Below are 18379 nucleotides of genomic sequence, written 5' to 3'. Positions count from 1 at the left end.
AGCTTCGAGAGTCGTAGCTCATTAACCTGGGGTCACATTGGTTAAAATTTGGGGCTCCTATCATCTATGGTTCCAGAGATATGGGGCTCCTTGCGCAGCCTGTTAGGCACAATCTATTTGCAGCAGATTGAGAGGATGAGCTCACAGTGCCTCTTACTTCTTGTCAGAGCCACTGAGCTCAATGGACACATTGGAGCCTTGGACCAATGGTAAAATACTATTGGTCCCAGCTGTCCAATAAAAATACTGCAGTGGAGGCTCTCCCCTCACTACAGTGTCATAGAAGTGGGCATATGTCTAAAAGACAAATGCTCCCTTCCATCTCCGGCCTCTTAACTACAAGTTAAAAACATGTGTTTATGGGTTATACCTCCAACTTCAGTAATTTGTCCATTAATCCACCTGCTTGAGTACAGTTTTTGAAAATATAGTACATTACCTTAAAAACAATATATAATAATTTGTATATTAGTTATGGTTATTAACCACTTGTCACCCAGGCCAATTCTGACACTTCTCTCCTACATTTAAAAATCCCCAAAAAAGTTTTGCTAGAAAATTACTCAGAACCCTCAAATATTATATATATTGTTTTACCAAACACCCTAGGGAAAAAATAGGCAGTCGTTGCAACTTTTTATGTCACACAGTATTCGCGTAGCAATTTTTCAAACGCGTTTTTTTTTTTTTGGAAAGAAATTATTTCATGAATATAAACAAAACACTAAAATTAGCCTGATTTTTTTGTATAATGTGAAAGATGATGTTACGATGTAAATAGATACCTAACATGTCATGCTTTAAAATTGCGCACACTTGTGGAATGGCGCCGAACATCAGTACTTAAAAATCTCCATAGACGATGCTTTAAAAATTTCTTAGACGTTACATGTTTACAGTTAAAGAGGAGGTCTAGTGGTAAAATTATTGCTTTCACTCTAATGTTTGTGGCATATGTAACCTGTGTGTATCTGGCTCTGATACTAGCCAGTGCCACACCAGCCACTGACCTCACTGAAAGTCCCTGCAATGGGGGCTTGTTTAAAACTCATTTGCTGCTTGTTAAGAATATGTAAATGCTTGCGTGTACATATTGTGGCCACAAGTTCAATTATATTAAAGCAACAAAATACCTATACTATAAAACAAGAAAAAAAAAAAAAACTATACTACATGTACTGCATATCAGCATTGAAGAATATGTAAATGAACCCCCTGTTGCATTAAATTACATTGTCTATTATGGTTTATTGACCTTATAATTCACACGTCAGTGAGAAGGTTTTAAAGCCGTTAAAGCCTGAAGCCGATTGTGGCATATTAGAGAACCAAAGAGCCAGGTACAGTGGAGATGTCATAGCTGCACATGATGAAATCAAAGCCAATGTTACATAGTGTATAGTGGTAGGATCTGTACATTTGAGGTAATGAGAATGTTTAATCTAATGACTTAGAGTTATGCCCCTACAATATACAGCCCTGGCCAAAGGTTTTGAGAATGACACAAATAGTATTTTTCACAAAGTTTGCTGCCTTAGTTTTTATGATGACAATTTATATAAAACAAAGAATGTTATGAAGATTGGTGAGATGAATTGCAATTCATTAAAAAGCCCCTCTTTGCCATGAAAATTAACTTAATTAAAAAAAAAACATTTCCACTGCATTTCAGCCCTGCCACAAAAGGACCAACTGATATCATGTCAGTGATTCTCTTGTTAAAACAGGTTTCAGTGTTGACGAGGACAAGGCTGGAAATCATTCTGTAATGTTGATTGAATTGGAATAACAGACGGGAGGCTTTAAAAGGAGGGTGGTGCTTGAAATTATTTTTCTTCCTCTGTTAACCATGGTTACCCACAAAGAAACAAGTGCAGTCATCACTGCTTTGCACAAAAAGAATTCACAGGCAAGGATATCGTTGCTACTAACATTGCACCTCAATCAATCATTTATCAGGTCATCAAGAACTTCAAGGGGAGAGGTTCAATTATTGCTTCAGGATGCCCAAGAAAGTCTAGCAAGCACCAGGACCATCTCCTACAGTTTATTCAACTATGGGATCGGGGCACCACCAGTGCAAAGCTTGCTCAGGAATGGCAGCAGGCAGGTGTGAAGGCATCTGCATGGTCAGTGAGGTGAAGACTTTTGGAGGCTGGCCTAGTGTCAACAAGGGCAGAAAAGAAGCCTCTTCTCTCCAGGAATAACATTAGGGACAGACTGATATTCTGCAAAACATACAGGGATTGGACCAGCATTTTCCAGCATGATGGAGCACCTTGCTATAAGGCAAAAGTGGCTTAGGGAACAAAACATCAAAATGTTGAGTCCGTGGCCAGGAAGCTCCTCAGACCTTAATCCCATTGAGAACTTGTGGTCAGTCTTCAAGAGGCGGATGAACAAAAAAAAACCCCACAAATTCTGACAAACTCCAGCATTGATTATGCAAGAATAGACTGCCATCAGTCAGGATGTGGCCCAGAAGTTGATTGACAGCATGCCAGGGCGAATTGCAGAGGTCTTGAAAAACAAGAACAACTCTTTTGCAAAAACTTGTAATTGTCAATAAATGCCTTTGACACTTATGAAATGCTTGTAATTATACTTCAGTATACCATAGTAATGTCTGACAAAAAGACCTAAAAACACTGAAGCAGCAGACTTTGTGAAAATGTATATTTGTGTCATTCTCAAAACTTTTGGCCAGGGCTGTACAAACCTGCATAAAGTATTAATGATGGTTAAATTCATTTCAGTGACCCGCCAAAGCTCTACTAGGTACCCCTGGGCACATTCCAAAGCCTTGTTCTTTAACAAAAAAAAAAACAAGTGTAGAACTGCTATCATTGCCTGCTAGTTTTAAAAAGCAAACATTAGTCGTTTTCCTCAGCATACTCTTATGCTAAGTACACAAGACCGGACTTTCTGATAGACTAGGTCCGACAGTCTTCCCGACGGACTTTCAGCAGAGTTCTGAAGGACTTTCTGAACGAACGGACTTGGTGACACAAGAAAGGACTAAGTCCGTTCGTTTTGAACATGATGACATGGGACGGATTAAAAAAGGAAGTTCAATAGCCAGTAGCCAATAGCTTCCTTTGCGTCGTATTGAAATATGTTTTATTTCTAGGTCCGTCTGATTTTTTTAGCGAAAAGTGATTGGATTAGCCCACACACGATGGAATTGTATGACGGACTGATTCCGTCAGACCTAGTCTGCCAGAAAGCATGGTCGTGTGTATGCGGCATTAGTGGACCTTTATATTTACTGCATGTGAATGATCTGTTAAAAAAGAGCTTGATGATGACCAAATTACAGTAGTCAGCAAATCAACTTTAATTACACTTGAAGCTCACCACATGTTACAAGATGATCATGTGATCTCCTTTAGTCTACAAACAAAACTTGATTGAATAGTTTAGGTAGGTCATCATATTATGTATTATTATTATGTATTTTTGGCAAATCTAAGAGATGCTGTAATTCAGACTGTAATGTGTCTGGCAAAGTTTGGTGAAATATTAATTGTTCGGGGTTGCTCTGTGTAAATGCATTTGGCTCTTTATATTATAATAATAGATATCTCCAAAAATAATTATGGGTTTCTGATACTGCTGGAACTATGCCATATTTACCTATTCATAATTTATTTTTGTTTAGTTTCCAGGCAGATCTGCAACAATGGATTTCAACTTATCCTTTCTGGATGGCATGGTTGGGGTGGGTGATATGATTCTGCTGAATACACTGTCAGAGGATTCCCTGCTTCAGAACCTGAAGGAAAGATTCAAAAATGATGAAATCTATGTAAGCATGCAATTTTGTTTTCTGTTATAGTTACAGTTCTATAATAATGTTACTAATAATGCAATACAATCTACATGCTTTATCATCTGTACAGTGGATGTTGCCAGGTTAGCAGTAGGCAGATACAATGAGTGTGTAGGGCTCACAGGGTAGGCACCTAGCTAATGCTGGCCAAATACTTTACTTTCCAATTGTACAATTTTTTTTTTTTTTTGAATTATGATGAATAATGTAGTCCTATGGCCTACCCCACCAATCCATTCAATACATATTCAATTAAGTCAGCTATCAAGCTAGGTACTTTTTGGTAAATCTAATGGAGATTTTATAATCAGATTGTAACAGGTTTGACCAGCCCATGGATTTGATCTCTGCAGGTTAGACAGCAGGGAATTATTTATTTCGGGTTATCTATAGATATGATCATTGTCCATTCTTACTGATGATGGTTGGATCAAGAGATAACAATAAGCACACAAACTGTAGCCTCTCTGAATATGATTGATCTCAGGGGAAGAGTCAGCAGGCTAGAATAGGTTTTTCTGATTTGCTATTCTATCTTATAGATTGATGGGTAATAATATGCAACTCGGAAAGCATTAGCTTGCATGTTTATACCATGACTCCTACTTGGGGTAATCCAATTTCTCTGACTACTATCTCCAGTCTGTGGCTAGCCAGGTATCAGTGTAACATAATCTAACAAACTGATAAAATACTCTGCACTGCTATTATCAGTATTTTATATAAATAAATAAATAGCTGCTACATTATATTTCAAGTATCTACTAATGAATGGTATAAACCACTAATGAATGGTATAAACCAGTGATGGTGAACCTTGGCACCTCAGATGTTTTGGAACCATATTTCCCATGATGCTCAACTACACTGCACAGTGCATGAGCATCATGGAAAATGTAGTTCCAAAACACATGGGATGCCAAGGTTCATCATCACTGGAATAGACTATGGAACACTACTATAAAATGATACATGATGTATTACTACTTTCAATGTCTATACATCAAACAAGCCATCCCAGTAATCGTAATCCCTTTCCTGCCCGCCTTGGCATCCCTTTAAAAAGTTCTGAGTATCTGGGTGTTAAAGCCTGCCCTTTTGCTGCTGGTGTTATGCATGTAGGGAGGTGTAGCATGGTGCGGCGGCAGTAAATACACAGAGTCTGATTGCAGAGAACAGAGCTTGTAATAATTCAAAATACAATAATTCACGACAAACCCAACAGGAAGGGACATGGCTGGGAACACTTATGGCAATATCAGCAACAGAGCAGGTCTAGATGTGCCAGCAGTGTCTGCTTTGAGGAGTGGGGAGGTCTTCAGGAGGATGGCATGTCCCTATCCTCTCCCTACTCATCTAGAACCTTTCCCTGCCACTAATCACTGTCCCTGCCATACAGGTTACCTGTCCCTTCACTATCCACATGCGAAAAGCACCATGTCTAAGGGCCAGGGCTTTAACTAGGCTCTGCCTAACCCAATATGGCTGCTAGAGTCACATGGGGTGGCAGCATCCAACTGGATAGCTTCCCCAGTGACCCAGCAAACCATAGAGGAACTGCGTTCCCCTAGATTTCCTCTCCCCCTGCAATATCACTGTGGTTGAACGCCACCTGCAGTGGAGAAAATAGACTGTGCCTACCTACAGGTGGGCGGCAACAGGTTGTGAAAATCACAGCTAAATCCAATGGACACTATTCTGTACTCCTACTCCTGGACCCCTCTGGTGCCTTTGATGCAGTAGACCACCTGCTCCTGCTCAAAAAACTCCACGCCTTTGGTCTCCGTGATTGTACTCTTCGCTGGTTCTATTTATCCAACCGCACCTTTAGCGTTAGCACACCTACTTCCTCCTCTCCTCTCCAATTCTCTGTTATACAAATTTATCTCTCTACCCCTCGGCTCACTCCTTCAGTCTCCTCACATATCACTTTTTTACTAACAGACTTATCAGCCTTGATATCACATCACTTCCTCAAATTCAATCTATCCAAAATTGAGCTCATGATTTTTCTTCCCCCACATGCCTCTTTCCCTAATATCTCTGTCAAGATCGACAGCACTACCATCAGCCCATCCCTGCATGCCAAGGCTCTAGGTGTAACCCTGGACTTTGAACTATCCTTGCAGCCCCATGTCTAAACACTGTCCAAATCTTGCCACCTGAACCTCCGTAACATCCCAAAATTACGCCCCTTCCTAACCAATGACACCACAAAGCTCCTAGTTCAATCCTTGGTCATCTCCCGTCTCAACTACTGCAACTCCCTCCTCACGGGATTACCTTTACATAGGCTACCTCCCTTCAGTCCATCATGCTGCAAGGCTCATCCACCTTACCAATCATTTAGTGTCTGCTACCCCTCTCGGTCAATCCATCCACTGGCTTCCACCCACCCAACCAATTAAATTCAAAATTCTAACAACAATTTACAAAGCCATCCACAACTCAGCCCCCAGCTACATCACCAACCTAGTCTCAAAATACAAACGTACTCGTTCCCTTCATTCCTCCCAAGACCTCCTGCTTTTTAGTTCCCTCATCACCTCCTCCCGTGCTCATCTCCAGGACTTTTACCGAGCCACTCCTATCCTGTGGAACTCCCTACCCCAATCTGTGTGACTATATCTTACTCTGTTTGCTTTTAGGCAATCCCTGAAAACCCTTATCTTCAGAGAAGCCTTTTCTGCCTTCACCTATCAACTGTACTTTTATTTTCTCCATCAGATCATTCCCATCAGTTATTAACTTTTGTATCACTTGACCCTCCCCTTTAGATTGCAAGCTCTAATGAGCTGGGCTCTCTGATTCCTCCTGTATTGAATTGTATTGTAACTGTACTGTCTGCCCTTATGTTGCAAAGCGCTGCTCAAACTGTTGGTGCTATATAAATCCTGTATAATAATAATAATAATCGCAGTTCCTCATATGAAAGAGAAGGGAACTAATGAGCAAAACCTAAACTCCCTCAAATAAACAAAATATATGAATATGAGAAGCTGCCAACATACGAAAGTGTTCCTACACAGAAAAAAGTAAATAAATATAAAAGTATGTGGCGCTAACTAAAAGTGATAAATAATAAAAAATTGTGAACAGAAATAAGTGTGATAAGCACACTCAATGAATAACACTTCCAGGACCATGCTAAAAATCCTAGGTACATCTATTTAAGGTACTTCCAGTCTCGGCCGTAAGCCGGAAGTGACGACACCTGCCTCCTTCCTGGCGCGTTGCGTCACTGAACACGTGAGCTCATCAAAGGTTGATGGAGTCAGGTGTCTAATGCCAGCTTATATAGTGAGTTCCGCTGTCATAGCAACAGCAATAAGTTCAATGCAGTTCATCGTATATTGTCAAATGTCAAAATATCTAGGCCCCCAGAAGAGGAAGTGACTACACCCTTATGGCCACCTTTTTATGAGGCCTTTGGCAGGATGATACAGGTAGTATAAGGCAGAGAAAGTTTCTCATTATCATACAGCTTAGAACTTGGAATTTGACTATTTGATGTACTGAAATTGTTTTCACAATTTTTCTTTTTCGATCCTTTGTTTGTTGTATAGACACTAGATGATTGATTCACTAATGGCAAATCGACTATTCACTTTGCAAGTTAATCATCCACAGAGCTTAGTGAATGTGGTGAAATATTACTTTGCAAAGGATACCCAATCAGGTGCAAGAAAAATTGTAAAAAAAAAAAAAACAGCATTTTTTCTTGCAGATGATTGGATGGTGGAAGTCAGTAGAGTTCCACCACATTTACCAAGTTCTTGGGAAAACTCCCTTGTAAAGTGTAACTTCCCTTGCAAAGTGAACAGTCTAATTCTCTTTAGTAAATTAACCCATAGCGCTTTGCAATCTGTATTATTAGTATCCTGTCGGGAAGTAATCATAGATATTGATTCAAGAAAATTTACTCATTTTTTTCTAATGATGATGGTTAACCACTTAAGGTCCGACCTATAACAGCTTTACTGCTACAGGGCTGCACCTCCTGTGCACTGGATCACATATACGGTATATATATATATATATATATATATATATATATATATATGATCTGACACTTCTGGGTAGGGGTGCGCATGCACCCCACTGGTGGCTCGCTTTGACTGTGATTAGCCGTGCACCCACCGATCGTTGTAAACAAGGCAGACATTCTGACAGGAGGGAAGGGATGGAATTTGTGTCCCTGCAAAGCGGGGAATAAATTCCATCTCTTCCTCTAGTAAAAGTACCCAACACAGTAAAACACTGGCTAGGCACACAGTTAACACTTTGATCGCCCCTGAAGTTAACCCCTTACCAGCCAGTGTCATTAGTATAGTGGCATTGCATATTTTTTAGCACTGATCACTGTATTAGTGTCACTGGTCCCCAAAAAGTGTCAGTTAGTGTCAGAATGTTCTCCGCAATATCGCAACCCCGCTATAAGTCGCTGATAGCTGCCATTACTAGTAAAAATAAATAAATAAATAAAAACTTCCCATAGTTTGTAGACTATATGACTTCTGCGCAAACCAATCAATATACATTGGTATTTCTGTATACCACAAATATGTAACAGAATACATATTGACCTAAATTTATGAAGAATTTAGATTTTTTTATGGAATATATTTTATAGCAGAAAGTAAAAAATATTAGTGACGCACCAAAGTTTTGGCCGCCGAGAAGTATCAGCAGAAAATAGCGTTTTCAGCGTTGTGCCAAAAGGAAAAAGTGCTGTTAATGGCTGCCCAAAATGCCCACAATTTTACAGTGATTTTGCCGTGATTTTACTGCGACTTTACCTTGCTTACGGTGTGTTTTTCATAGGTCATGTGACTCACAAAATGCATCAAAAACTTGTGCATTTTTAATACGTTCTTGCTGTGTTTTTAATGGTGAGATGCGTTTTCGGTGCGGTTTGCCAAATATGCACCAAAAATGCAGCAAGCAGGATTTTTAACGCCATAGGAGGTTTAATGTACACAATTGTAAAATTAAGCATTTGGGTGGCAAAAATATGAATGCAATCTACTCACTAGGGGGTAAACCTCTGGGGGAATCTAGGATGGAAAAGGACATGGGGGTCCTAGTAGATGATAGGCTCAGGTATGCAATGGCAAGCTGCTGCTAACAAAGCAAACAGAATATTGGCATGCATTAAAAAGGGGATTAACTCCAGAGATAAAACGATAATTATCCCGCTCTATAAGACTCTGGTCCAGCCGCACCTGGAGTATGCTGTCCAGGTTTTGGGCACCAGACCTCAGGAAGGATGTGCTGGAACTTGAGAGAGTCCAGAGAAGGGCAACAAAGCTAATAAAGGGTCTGGAGGACATTAGTTATGAGGAAAGGTTGTGAGCACTGAACTTATTCTCTCTGGAGAAAAAACGCTTGAGAGGGGATATGATTTCAATATACAAATACCGTACTGGTGACCTCACAATAGGGATAAAACTTTTCTGCGAATGGGAGTTTAATAAGACACGCGCCCATTCATTAAAATGACAAGAAAAGCAGTTTAACCTTAAACTGCATAGAGCAGTGATGGCGAACCTTGGCACTCCAGATGTTTTGGAACTACATTTCCCATGATGCTCCACCACACTGCAGAGTCCTTGAGCATCATGGGAAATGTAGTTCCAAAACATCAGGGGTGCCAAGGTTCGCCATCACTGGCATAGAGGGTTCTTTACTGTAAGAGCGGTAAGGATGTGAAATTCTCTTCCACAGGCGGTGGTCTCAGTGGGAAGCATCGATAATTTCAAAAAACGATTAGATATGCACCTGAACGACCATAACATACAATGTAATACTGACATATAATCACACACACAGGTTGGACTTTATGGACTTGTGTCTTTTTTCAACCTCACCTACTATGTAACTATGTAACTTCAAAAGGCCGACAATAAATTCATATTCATTATATTAATTAAAAAGTCAAACGTAATACAATTACTTATAAAAATATATTTTTTTTTTTAAATTGTCAATTTTGGTTTCGGTTTCGGCCACGTGCATCCTAAATTTGAACCTGAAAAACGCAGAGGTGATGAAATACCACCAAAGGAAAGCTCTATTTGTGGGTAAAAAAAGCATGAATGTTTTATTTAGGTACAGAATTGCATGACCGCGCAATTGTCAGTTAAAGTAACGTAGCGCTGTATCATAAAAAATGGCCTGTTTATGAAGGGGGGTAAATCTTCTGAAGGGGTTAATTGGGTAACCCAAGATACAGACTGTCATACTAAGAGCTGAAAATACAGATACAAAGCTTATTTAAGAGTTAGGTTTGTATTTCTGTCCATTCAGTACTGAAATTTACACAGATCTGCCACACAGCATAGGTCTATCTGGTAGGGGAGTGAACATGATCTTTCACATACAGGTCTCCTCCCCCACCCTGTGACTGGGTAGGAGAAAGAGTAGCAGCACACTTGTGAGCTCATCCCATGGTCACTCTCTCCTCCAATCGGTGTGCATCTTGCACTGCAGCAGACTTAATTTGCTCCTTGTGCTGCTTCTCATTCACCTTCTCTGTGCTCTGCTGTACATGGACTGCAGGAGAGTTTTCCAAAGTCAAAATTAGACTGTTTGCATTAAAACATAAATTTGATCACGTATTAATGAATACAGTGCTACATTAATGTGTGCCTTTTATATCTGCGTGGAGTTCAGCTTTAAAATAAAATGTTTAAAATACAGGTTTTCTTTGAGAATTAATCTGACAGTGAATTGTCTGGAGAAAACTGAAAAGACATATTAGCCGCCCAATAGTTAAATATTATTTTGAATATAAGTATGCATGTCTTCTGAGCAATGCAGATCATTGCCACGAGTTTGGTGTGGCTGCACCGCACTGACTGCTACTCCATCCATAATGCTATGAGAAGACGGAAGACTGACGGGAAACTCAATATTCACCCCGCTGTGCCTTGACTAGTCATTCAGTGTCAGTGGTTCCTAGCACCTTGATCAGATAAGATATGAGACAGTAATGCATTATCATTGCTATGTAAACAGGAACCTTGGGAACACATTCCTGTGTTATTGCCATAGAAATGAATACATATTGGTTCAGTACAGATACAGTATCTCACAAAAGTCAGTACACCCCCTCACATTTTTGTAAATATTTTATTATATCTTTTTATGTGACAACACTGAAGAAATGACACTTTGCTACAATGTAAAGTAGTGAGTGTACAGCTTGTATAACAGTGTAAGTTTGCTGTCCCCTCAAAATAACTCAATACATAGCCATTAGCCCTTTGAAGTTCCACTCCACCGTTTGGTAGAGCACATTTTGAGTCACGCCAATTCATTGAAAAATGTGGACTTTAAAGGGTTAATGTATAAACCGCTTGCAAAAAAAGTGAGTACACCGCTAAGTGAAAATGTCCAATTGGGCCCATTTAGCCATTTTCCCTCCCCCGGTGTCATAAGACTCATTAGTGGTTTCAGGTGTGAATGGGGAGCAGGTGTGTTAAATTTGGTGTTCTTGCTCTCATACTGGTCACTGGACGTTCAACATGGCACCTCATGGCAAAGAATTCTCTGAGGATCTGAACAAAAAACTGTTGCTCTACGTAAAGATGGCTTAGGCTATAAAAAGATTGCCAATACATTGAAACTGAGCTGCAGCACGGTGGCCTACACCATACAGCAGGTTTTACTCAGAACAGGCCTCACCATGGCTGACCAAAGAAGTTGAGTGCACGCGCTCAGCGTCATATGATATCCAGAGGTTGTCTTTGGGAAATAGACGTATGAGTGCTGCCAGTATTGCTGCAGAGGTTGAAGAGGTGGCGGGTCAGCCTGTCAGTGCTCAGACCATATGCCGCACACTGCATGAAATTGGTCTGCATGGCTGTCGTCCCAGAAGGAAGCCTCTTCTAAAGAAGATGCAGGAGAAAACCTGCAAAAAATTTACTTAAGACAAGCAGACTAAGGACATGGATTACTGGAACCATGTCCTGTGGTCTGATGAGACCAAGATAAACTTATTTGGTTCAGCTGGTGTTAAGCGTGTGTGGCGGCAACCAGGAGTAGGTGAGGAGTACACGTGTGTCTTGCCTACAGTCAAGCATGGTGATGGGAGTGTCATGGTCTGGGGCTGCACGAGTGCTGCCAGCACTGGGGAGCTACAGTTCATTGAGGGAACCATGAATGCCAACATGAACTGTGACATACTGAAGCAGAGCATGATCCCCTCCATTTGAGGACTGTATTCCAAGATGATAATGACCCCAAACACACCTCCGAGACCACCACTGCCTTGCTAGAAAAGCTGACGGTAAAGGTGATGGACTGGCCAAGAATGTCCCCAGACCTAAATCCTATTGAGTATCCATGGGGCATCCTCAAACGGAAGGTGGAGGAGCTCAAGGTCTCTAACATCCACCAGCTCTGTGATGTCATCATGGAGGAGTGGAAAAGGACTCCAGTGGCAACCTGTGAAGCTCTGGTGAACTCCATGCCCAAGGAGGTTTAGTTTATTATCACATTGACACACTATTTTGCGTCTAGGTGCGGAGTATTAGTGAATTGTGAGCGCAGGGGTTAATTAATCATACTATAAGTTCATAAACCCTCATTGACAATTCAGCTGAATGGGGACACCCTAAGAGAAAAAGTGTGTTACTGGCTGGATCACCAGGCCGGATCACTAAATCACCATAAAGGAAAATGAATGTAGCTACCATATTTAAAGTGATATTAAAGGCATTATTTTTTCTTTAAAAAAAATAACAAACGTCATATTTACTTGCTCTATGTAACGGTTTTGCACAGAGCAGCCCCCGATCCTCCCCTTCTTAGGTTCACCATCGGCCCTCCGGACCCCTTCCTCTTGTCGCGTGCCCCCAGAGCACGCAGCTTCCTCTGGGGCATCCCAACCGAGCCGCTGCTCTGTGTGTCCCTTCACACACAGAGCTGCAGCTCTGCCCCATCCCCTTTCTCTCTTCTTTGGCTCACTGGCTGTGATTGACAGCAGCGGGAGCCAATAGCTCTGGCTGCTGTATCAGTCAATAAGTAGGGAGGGTCCCCAGTGAGCCTGGGCTCTTGTGCACATCGCTGGATCGAGATGGGGCTCTGGTAAGTATTAGGAATTCATGAAGTTAAAAAGCTTCGAGCCTTTAGAACTGTTTAAGGATTGATAAGCTGCGATATATAATTTTTTTGTTTTGTTTTGGGTTTAATAATGATTAAGGAATGTAACTTTAGGATTGTTTAAAAAACATTTTCTTTGAAGTTTTCATTTTTAATTGGGTAATATAAATATTGTAGTAGATAAACACATAAACACATATAGATATCTTTCGTTCAGTCTACAGGCTGAACAAAAGCAATGAAACAGATCCTCTGATCTCCCTGGCCACCTATTGTATTCTGACAGCCGGCGTCTGCCAGAATTCTTGAATAGTTAGGGTAGTTTATTGGCTGCAGTCGCTGTTCAGTTGACAATTTCCTACCTGGCTCCTTCGATCTTCAGATTGAAGTTTGTCCAGCTGGATGGTGCCACCAGGGCCACCCACAGATTATATTGATGGCGGTAACCAATCAGAATCCAACTGATCTGTCCTGGAAGCACTGATGAAGAAGAGATAGAAGAGTGGGAATTTCAACCCCAGAAGTAGGTACAACGAGGACTTGGGATAGGGGTTGGTGCTCAGTGTTAGCTCACCTTTACATTTTTCTGTATAGGTGAATTAACCCTTTATTAGTGTGTAACTAACTACAGCTAGCTATACCATGACCTGGATAAAACAGAACCTTCCCAGACATTATAAACAAAATGAAGTGAGAATTATGCCGCGTACACACGAGCGGACTGTATGGCGTACTTAGTCCGTCGAAACACATTTCAGCGGACAGTCCGCTCGTGTGTGGGCTTCAGCGGACTTTTTCAGCGTGCAGTCCGGCGTACTAAGAATTTCGGATTTTTCTAAATTCTGTCCGTCGTACTTTGGTTTCAGCGGACAATCCGCTCGTCAGTAGGCTAGTTCGACGGACTAAGAATGGCGCATGCCCAGAAAGGATTTACACGGCGGAAGGGTGCTTTGCTGTGTCTTGGACTTCCTATTTCTAGTCCCGTCGTACGTGCTGGACACGTCATCGCGCAAGCTTTCGACGGACTGTTTGTGCATCCGTGTGTGGTCAAGTCCGTTCATTCGAAAGTACGACGGACTGTCCGTCGGATTGTATTGCCGCGTACACACGAGCGGACTGTATGGCGTACTTAGTTCGTCATACAATCCAACGGACAGTCTGTCGTACTTTCGACTGAACGGACTTGACCACACACGGACTGCCGGACTGCACGCTGAAAAAGTCCGCTGAAGCCCACACACGAGCGGATTGTCCGCTGAAATGTGTTTCGACGGACTAAGTACGCCATACAGTCCGCTCGTGTGTACGCGGCATTAGAAAACATGTTAAATATAATTGTGTGTGTTACCTTTTCTTTTCTTCCATGTAACTAGAATGTTATCTTTATGTTGTCTGTATATGAGGAATTAGATCAAAGCTTCTTGAAATTGATTGTATTAAACCATTGTTTTGAATAATTATTTTAATTGAAAAGGGACTATATTATACCAGTAGAAAAACGTAAATCAAATTGGACTGAATTTGACTTTTTTATCTGTCAAATGATCATTTGAAACTTCTCATATCTATGATCACATTAATGATAAATAATTATTCATTGTTATGTGTGAGGGCACCATTTGAGTCTGCAATTTGACTCTAATTTAACTAATTAAATATTTATCTTTATTTTCTGCCAGACATACATTGGCAATGTGGTTATATCAGTAAACCCCTACAAGCAACTTACCATCTACACCCCTGAGAAGATAGAGGAGTACAGAAACAGCGTTATGTACCAGCTGAAGCCACATATGTAAGTGGGTTAAAAGGAAATTAACATGGCTAAATGAAACTTCTGCTTTGCTCAAGAACAAGCTTTGGGGTATACTGCACATTATTACATTTTATTGCAGATTCTTGCCTGTTTGTGTTCTGGAGATAATAGTACTGTACTTATGGGCTGCTGACTTTTTCACAATAAAAGCAGGTACTCTAGTGGGGATCATAAGATGAGGCTTAGCCAAAATTATTTTCTTTCAGTTTGGAATTGAACGCAGAAGGCTTGTTACTGTTGTCTGTCTCCAGTGGGAACATTTCTGGACACTTTTTATGCCAGCACAAGAAATTAAAGAGAGAGGGGCACCAAGACAGAAAGGCACAGAGAAAAAAAAACCTGAAAAAATAAAAATTCCCTGAGTTTTTTTGTAAAGGACCTAGATTGCACAAGACAGGGGTGTAACTATAACCTTCAGGGCCCCAGTGCAAAAAACAATGAAGGCCGAGGCCCTTCCCACTGATCCCTGGAGCATGGGACCAAGTCTCAATGGCGCCCCCTGCTACCCCTGTATGTACGCCCTTGGGACAGGGGTTTGTGCTATGCTAGCCCAGGTCCAGCCCTGCTTCTTCTTGGGTGGGATAGTGACCTACCTGTTGTTTGGAGATACTCTGCCATGTTGTGTCACTCACATTCTCCTGGCCTGGACCTCCTCCTCCATATTCCCAGCCACAGGCCTGTTACTTGGAATAAACAAATACCCAGTCCAGTTGCATTCTAAATGTTTTACTGCACAACTGAATATGTGGCTCACTACATTTCTTGTAAACACCGTCATTTACAGCTTAGTATCCATTAATTTGACTCACTGAACAGAAGTCTTAAGCGCAAAGCACTATTTCTCCATGAGCAACACCCTATCAATAGTCTTCAGTGCAGAACACTTGTTAACATGTACTCTTGTAGCTATCTTCCCAGATATTATTGTTTCTTATCATGTTGAACCCACACACAGGATGTACCTTCCCCTATGCGCCGAGGCCATTGTGTACCAAGCTACAGGACTTGCTAGATGAAGGTCAAGGGTGAAAAAAGTTCCTCTTTTTTGTCCCCAATGTGCCCTCACCATCCACCCTGGCATTTCAGCCCTGCAATTGTCTCTCTCTCTCCTTCAGCACAGCTCTACATCTTGGCTGACCAGGGATACCCTGCACCCATACTTAAACTCCATAGGGCCCCAACCCAAAAAATTGCCTGGATTTGAGATATAAAATTCTGTATATAAGACCCCTTTCACACTGCAGAGCCTATAGTGTCGGCGGTAAAACGCCACTATTTTTAGCGCTGTTTTACCGTCGGATTTGCATCGCATTTTGGCTGCTAGCGGGGTGCTTTTGACCCCGGCTAGTGCCTGAGAAAGGGTTAAAACCGCCTGCAATACGCTGCATTTTGCCGACGGTAATACAGCGCTGCCCCATTGATTTCAATGGGGAGCAGCGGTGGAGAAGCGGTAAACACACCGCTCCTTTACCGCTCCAAAGAAGCTGCTGGCAGGACATTTCCTGACGTCCTGCCAGCACACCGCTCCGGTGTGAAAGCCCTCGGGGCTTTCACACTACACACAATGGTGCAGCTTCTTTAGGGCGGATTGCAGGCGCTATTTCTAAAGCTATAGCGCCTGCAAAACGCCCTCGGTGTGAAAGGGGTCTTAATATAAGTCAAATGTCAGTTGTGATTCTAAGAATGTTTTCTAAAACAGTGGATATATGCTTTTAGGAAACTAACCAAAGTCCTCAAGTGATCAAACACTAACAGATACTTCCAGGGCTGGTGCAAGAATTTTCGATACCCTAGGCCAGTGATGGCGAACATTGGCACCCCAGATGTTTTGGAACTACATTTTCCATGATGCTCAACTACACTGCAGAGTGCATGATCATCATGGGAAATGTAGTTCCAAAACATCTGGGGTGCCAAGGTTCGTTATCACTGCCCTAGACAAAACCGAATTTTGCCACCCCCTGGCTCCACCTCTGGCTCCACCTCTAGCTCCACCTCCTTTGCCCTACCCTTGTAACATGTGACCTACCTGACCATTACACTGACCTACATGACAAATACACTGACACATACACTGACCCACCTACCTAACACATACACTGACCTACCTACCTGACAGACACACTGACCTACCTACCTGACACACACACTGATCCACCTACCTTACACAAACACTGACCTACCTACCTGGCACATACACTGACCCACCTAGCTTACACAAACACTGACCTGCCTACCTGGCACATACACTGACCCACCTTCCTGACACATACACTGACCCACCTAGCTTACACAAACACTGACCTGCCTACCTGACACATACACTGACCTACCTACCTGACACATACACTGACCTACCTATCTGACACATGCACTGACCTACCTGACTCCTATTTCCTGCACTACCCACCCCCCATCCCCCACACACAGCTCAATGTAGATAGGGAGGATCCATCCTCCTCCTTACCTCTACGCTTCTTTGACCATCACATCAGTGCTCTCCTCAGCACTGGGCGGGGATCATTGCTTAGGTGTCCCCACCAGTGCCGCCATCCAGGCACTCCATATTATCCCCATCAGCATTTCCATCTAGCCACTCCATGGTGTCTGCGCCAGGGCCACCTTCCAGCTGCTCCATGGTGTGCCCGCTGGCCGGGAAGTCAGCTAACAGATGCTGCACCTCTCAATGCTTCCATCTCCACTGAGCCCTGCACTCACATAAACACATAGCGCTGTGAGATATTGCTTTGTGAGGAGATGTGACAGCTGGGCGCTCAGCGGGACACATTGGGGGATTGACGGCACACAGTTGATGTGTTCCTGAGACAGCCAGCCTGGCACAGAACAGGAGCAAGCTCACACATGCCTGGAGCTTCACCGGGACAGAAGCCGTGGCTGCGCCCTAGGTGGTAGTGTGCCCTAGGCGGCTGCCTACTTCGCCTAGTGGTAACGCCGGCCCTGGATATTTCATCCAGTATTGCATGCAGTTTACATTCTCCAGTACTCCACATCCTTCATTCATGCTTTGCACTCTAGTATAACCTTAAAAACACACATTTATTCAGGGAAACCTATCCCACACCCACCTAACAACTGTCCCCGAGCCACCCCCATCAAATCATTCTCTGCAGCTATTACCTTTTGTACCACCACCCCCTCCCTTTAGAATGTAAGCTCTATGAGCAGGGCCCTCCTGTACCTTTTATATTGTACTGTAATTGTGTTGTTCCCCCCCCTCCCTATACATTGTAAAGTGCTGAGTAAACTGTTGGCACTATATAAATCGTGTATAATAATAATAATAATAATAATAATAACATATAATCAAAGGTATTATTAAAGGACAACTAAGGTATGACACTGTAAACAAGCACCAAATTCATTAACTATGTGATGTTCAGACCATAAAATTAACAAAAACGTCCTTTACCGTCCTAGACTTAGCCAAATTCTTCCTCATATGTGTCTCACGTGCTCCCCCTCCCAGACACTAACAATGGGATGGTTCCATCAACAGAGACAGTGCTGCCAATCCAGAAAGTAGTGGTCAGGAATGGTTCCAGCTGTCTGACAAACTACAGTGTTGTGAATTAGTAGTGACAATGCTGATAGAGACACCCCCA

General features: G+C 42.2%; 1 protein-coding gene across 2 annotated transcripts in view; it reads left to right on the top strand.

The window, feature by feature from the left end:
* MYO1A (myosin IA) overlaps positions 1–18379 on the top strand; it is a 119149-nt gene that overhangs the window by 33578 nt on the left and 67192 nt on the right. For both annotated transcript variants that reach the window (XM_077483560.1, XM_077483559.1), the window contains exons 2-3: positions 3662–3808; positions 14620–14735. In XM_077483560.1, the coding sequence (XP_077339686.1) occupies positions 3683–3808; positions 14620–14735 (242 nt within the window). In that variant the 5' untranslated portion in view covers positions 3662–3682. The remainder of the gene's footprint in view (positions 1–3661; positions 3809–14619; positions 14736–18379) is intronic.

The sequence above is a fragment of the Lithobates pipiens genome, unplaced genomic scaffold, assembly GCF_037356315.1.
Source record: "Lithobates pipiens isolate NorthernLeopardFrog02 unplaced genomic scaffold, aLitPip1_a1.2 Scaffold_16, whole genome shotgun sequence".
In the NCBI taxonomy this organism is placed as follows: Eukaryota; Metazoa; Chordata; class Amphibia; order Anura; family Ranidae; genus Lithobates; species Lithobates pipiens.
This window is presented reverse-complemented; position numbering and strand designations above follow the sequence as displayed.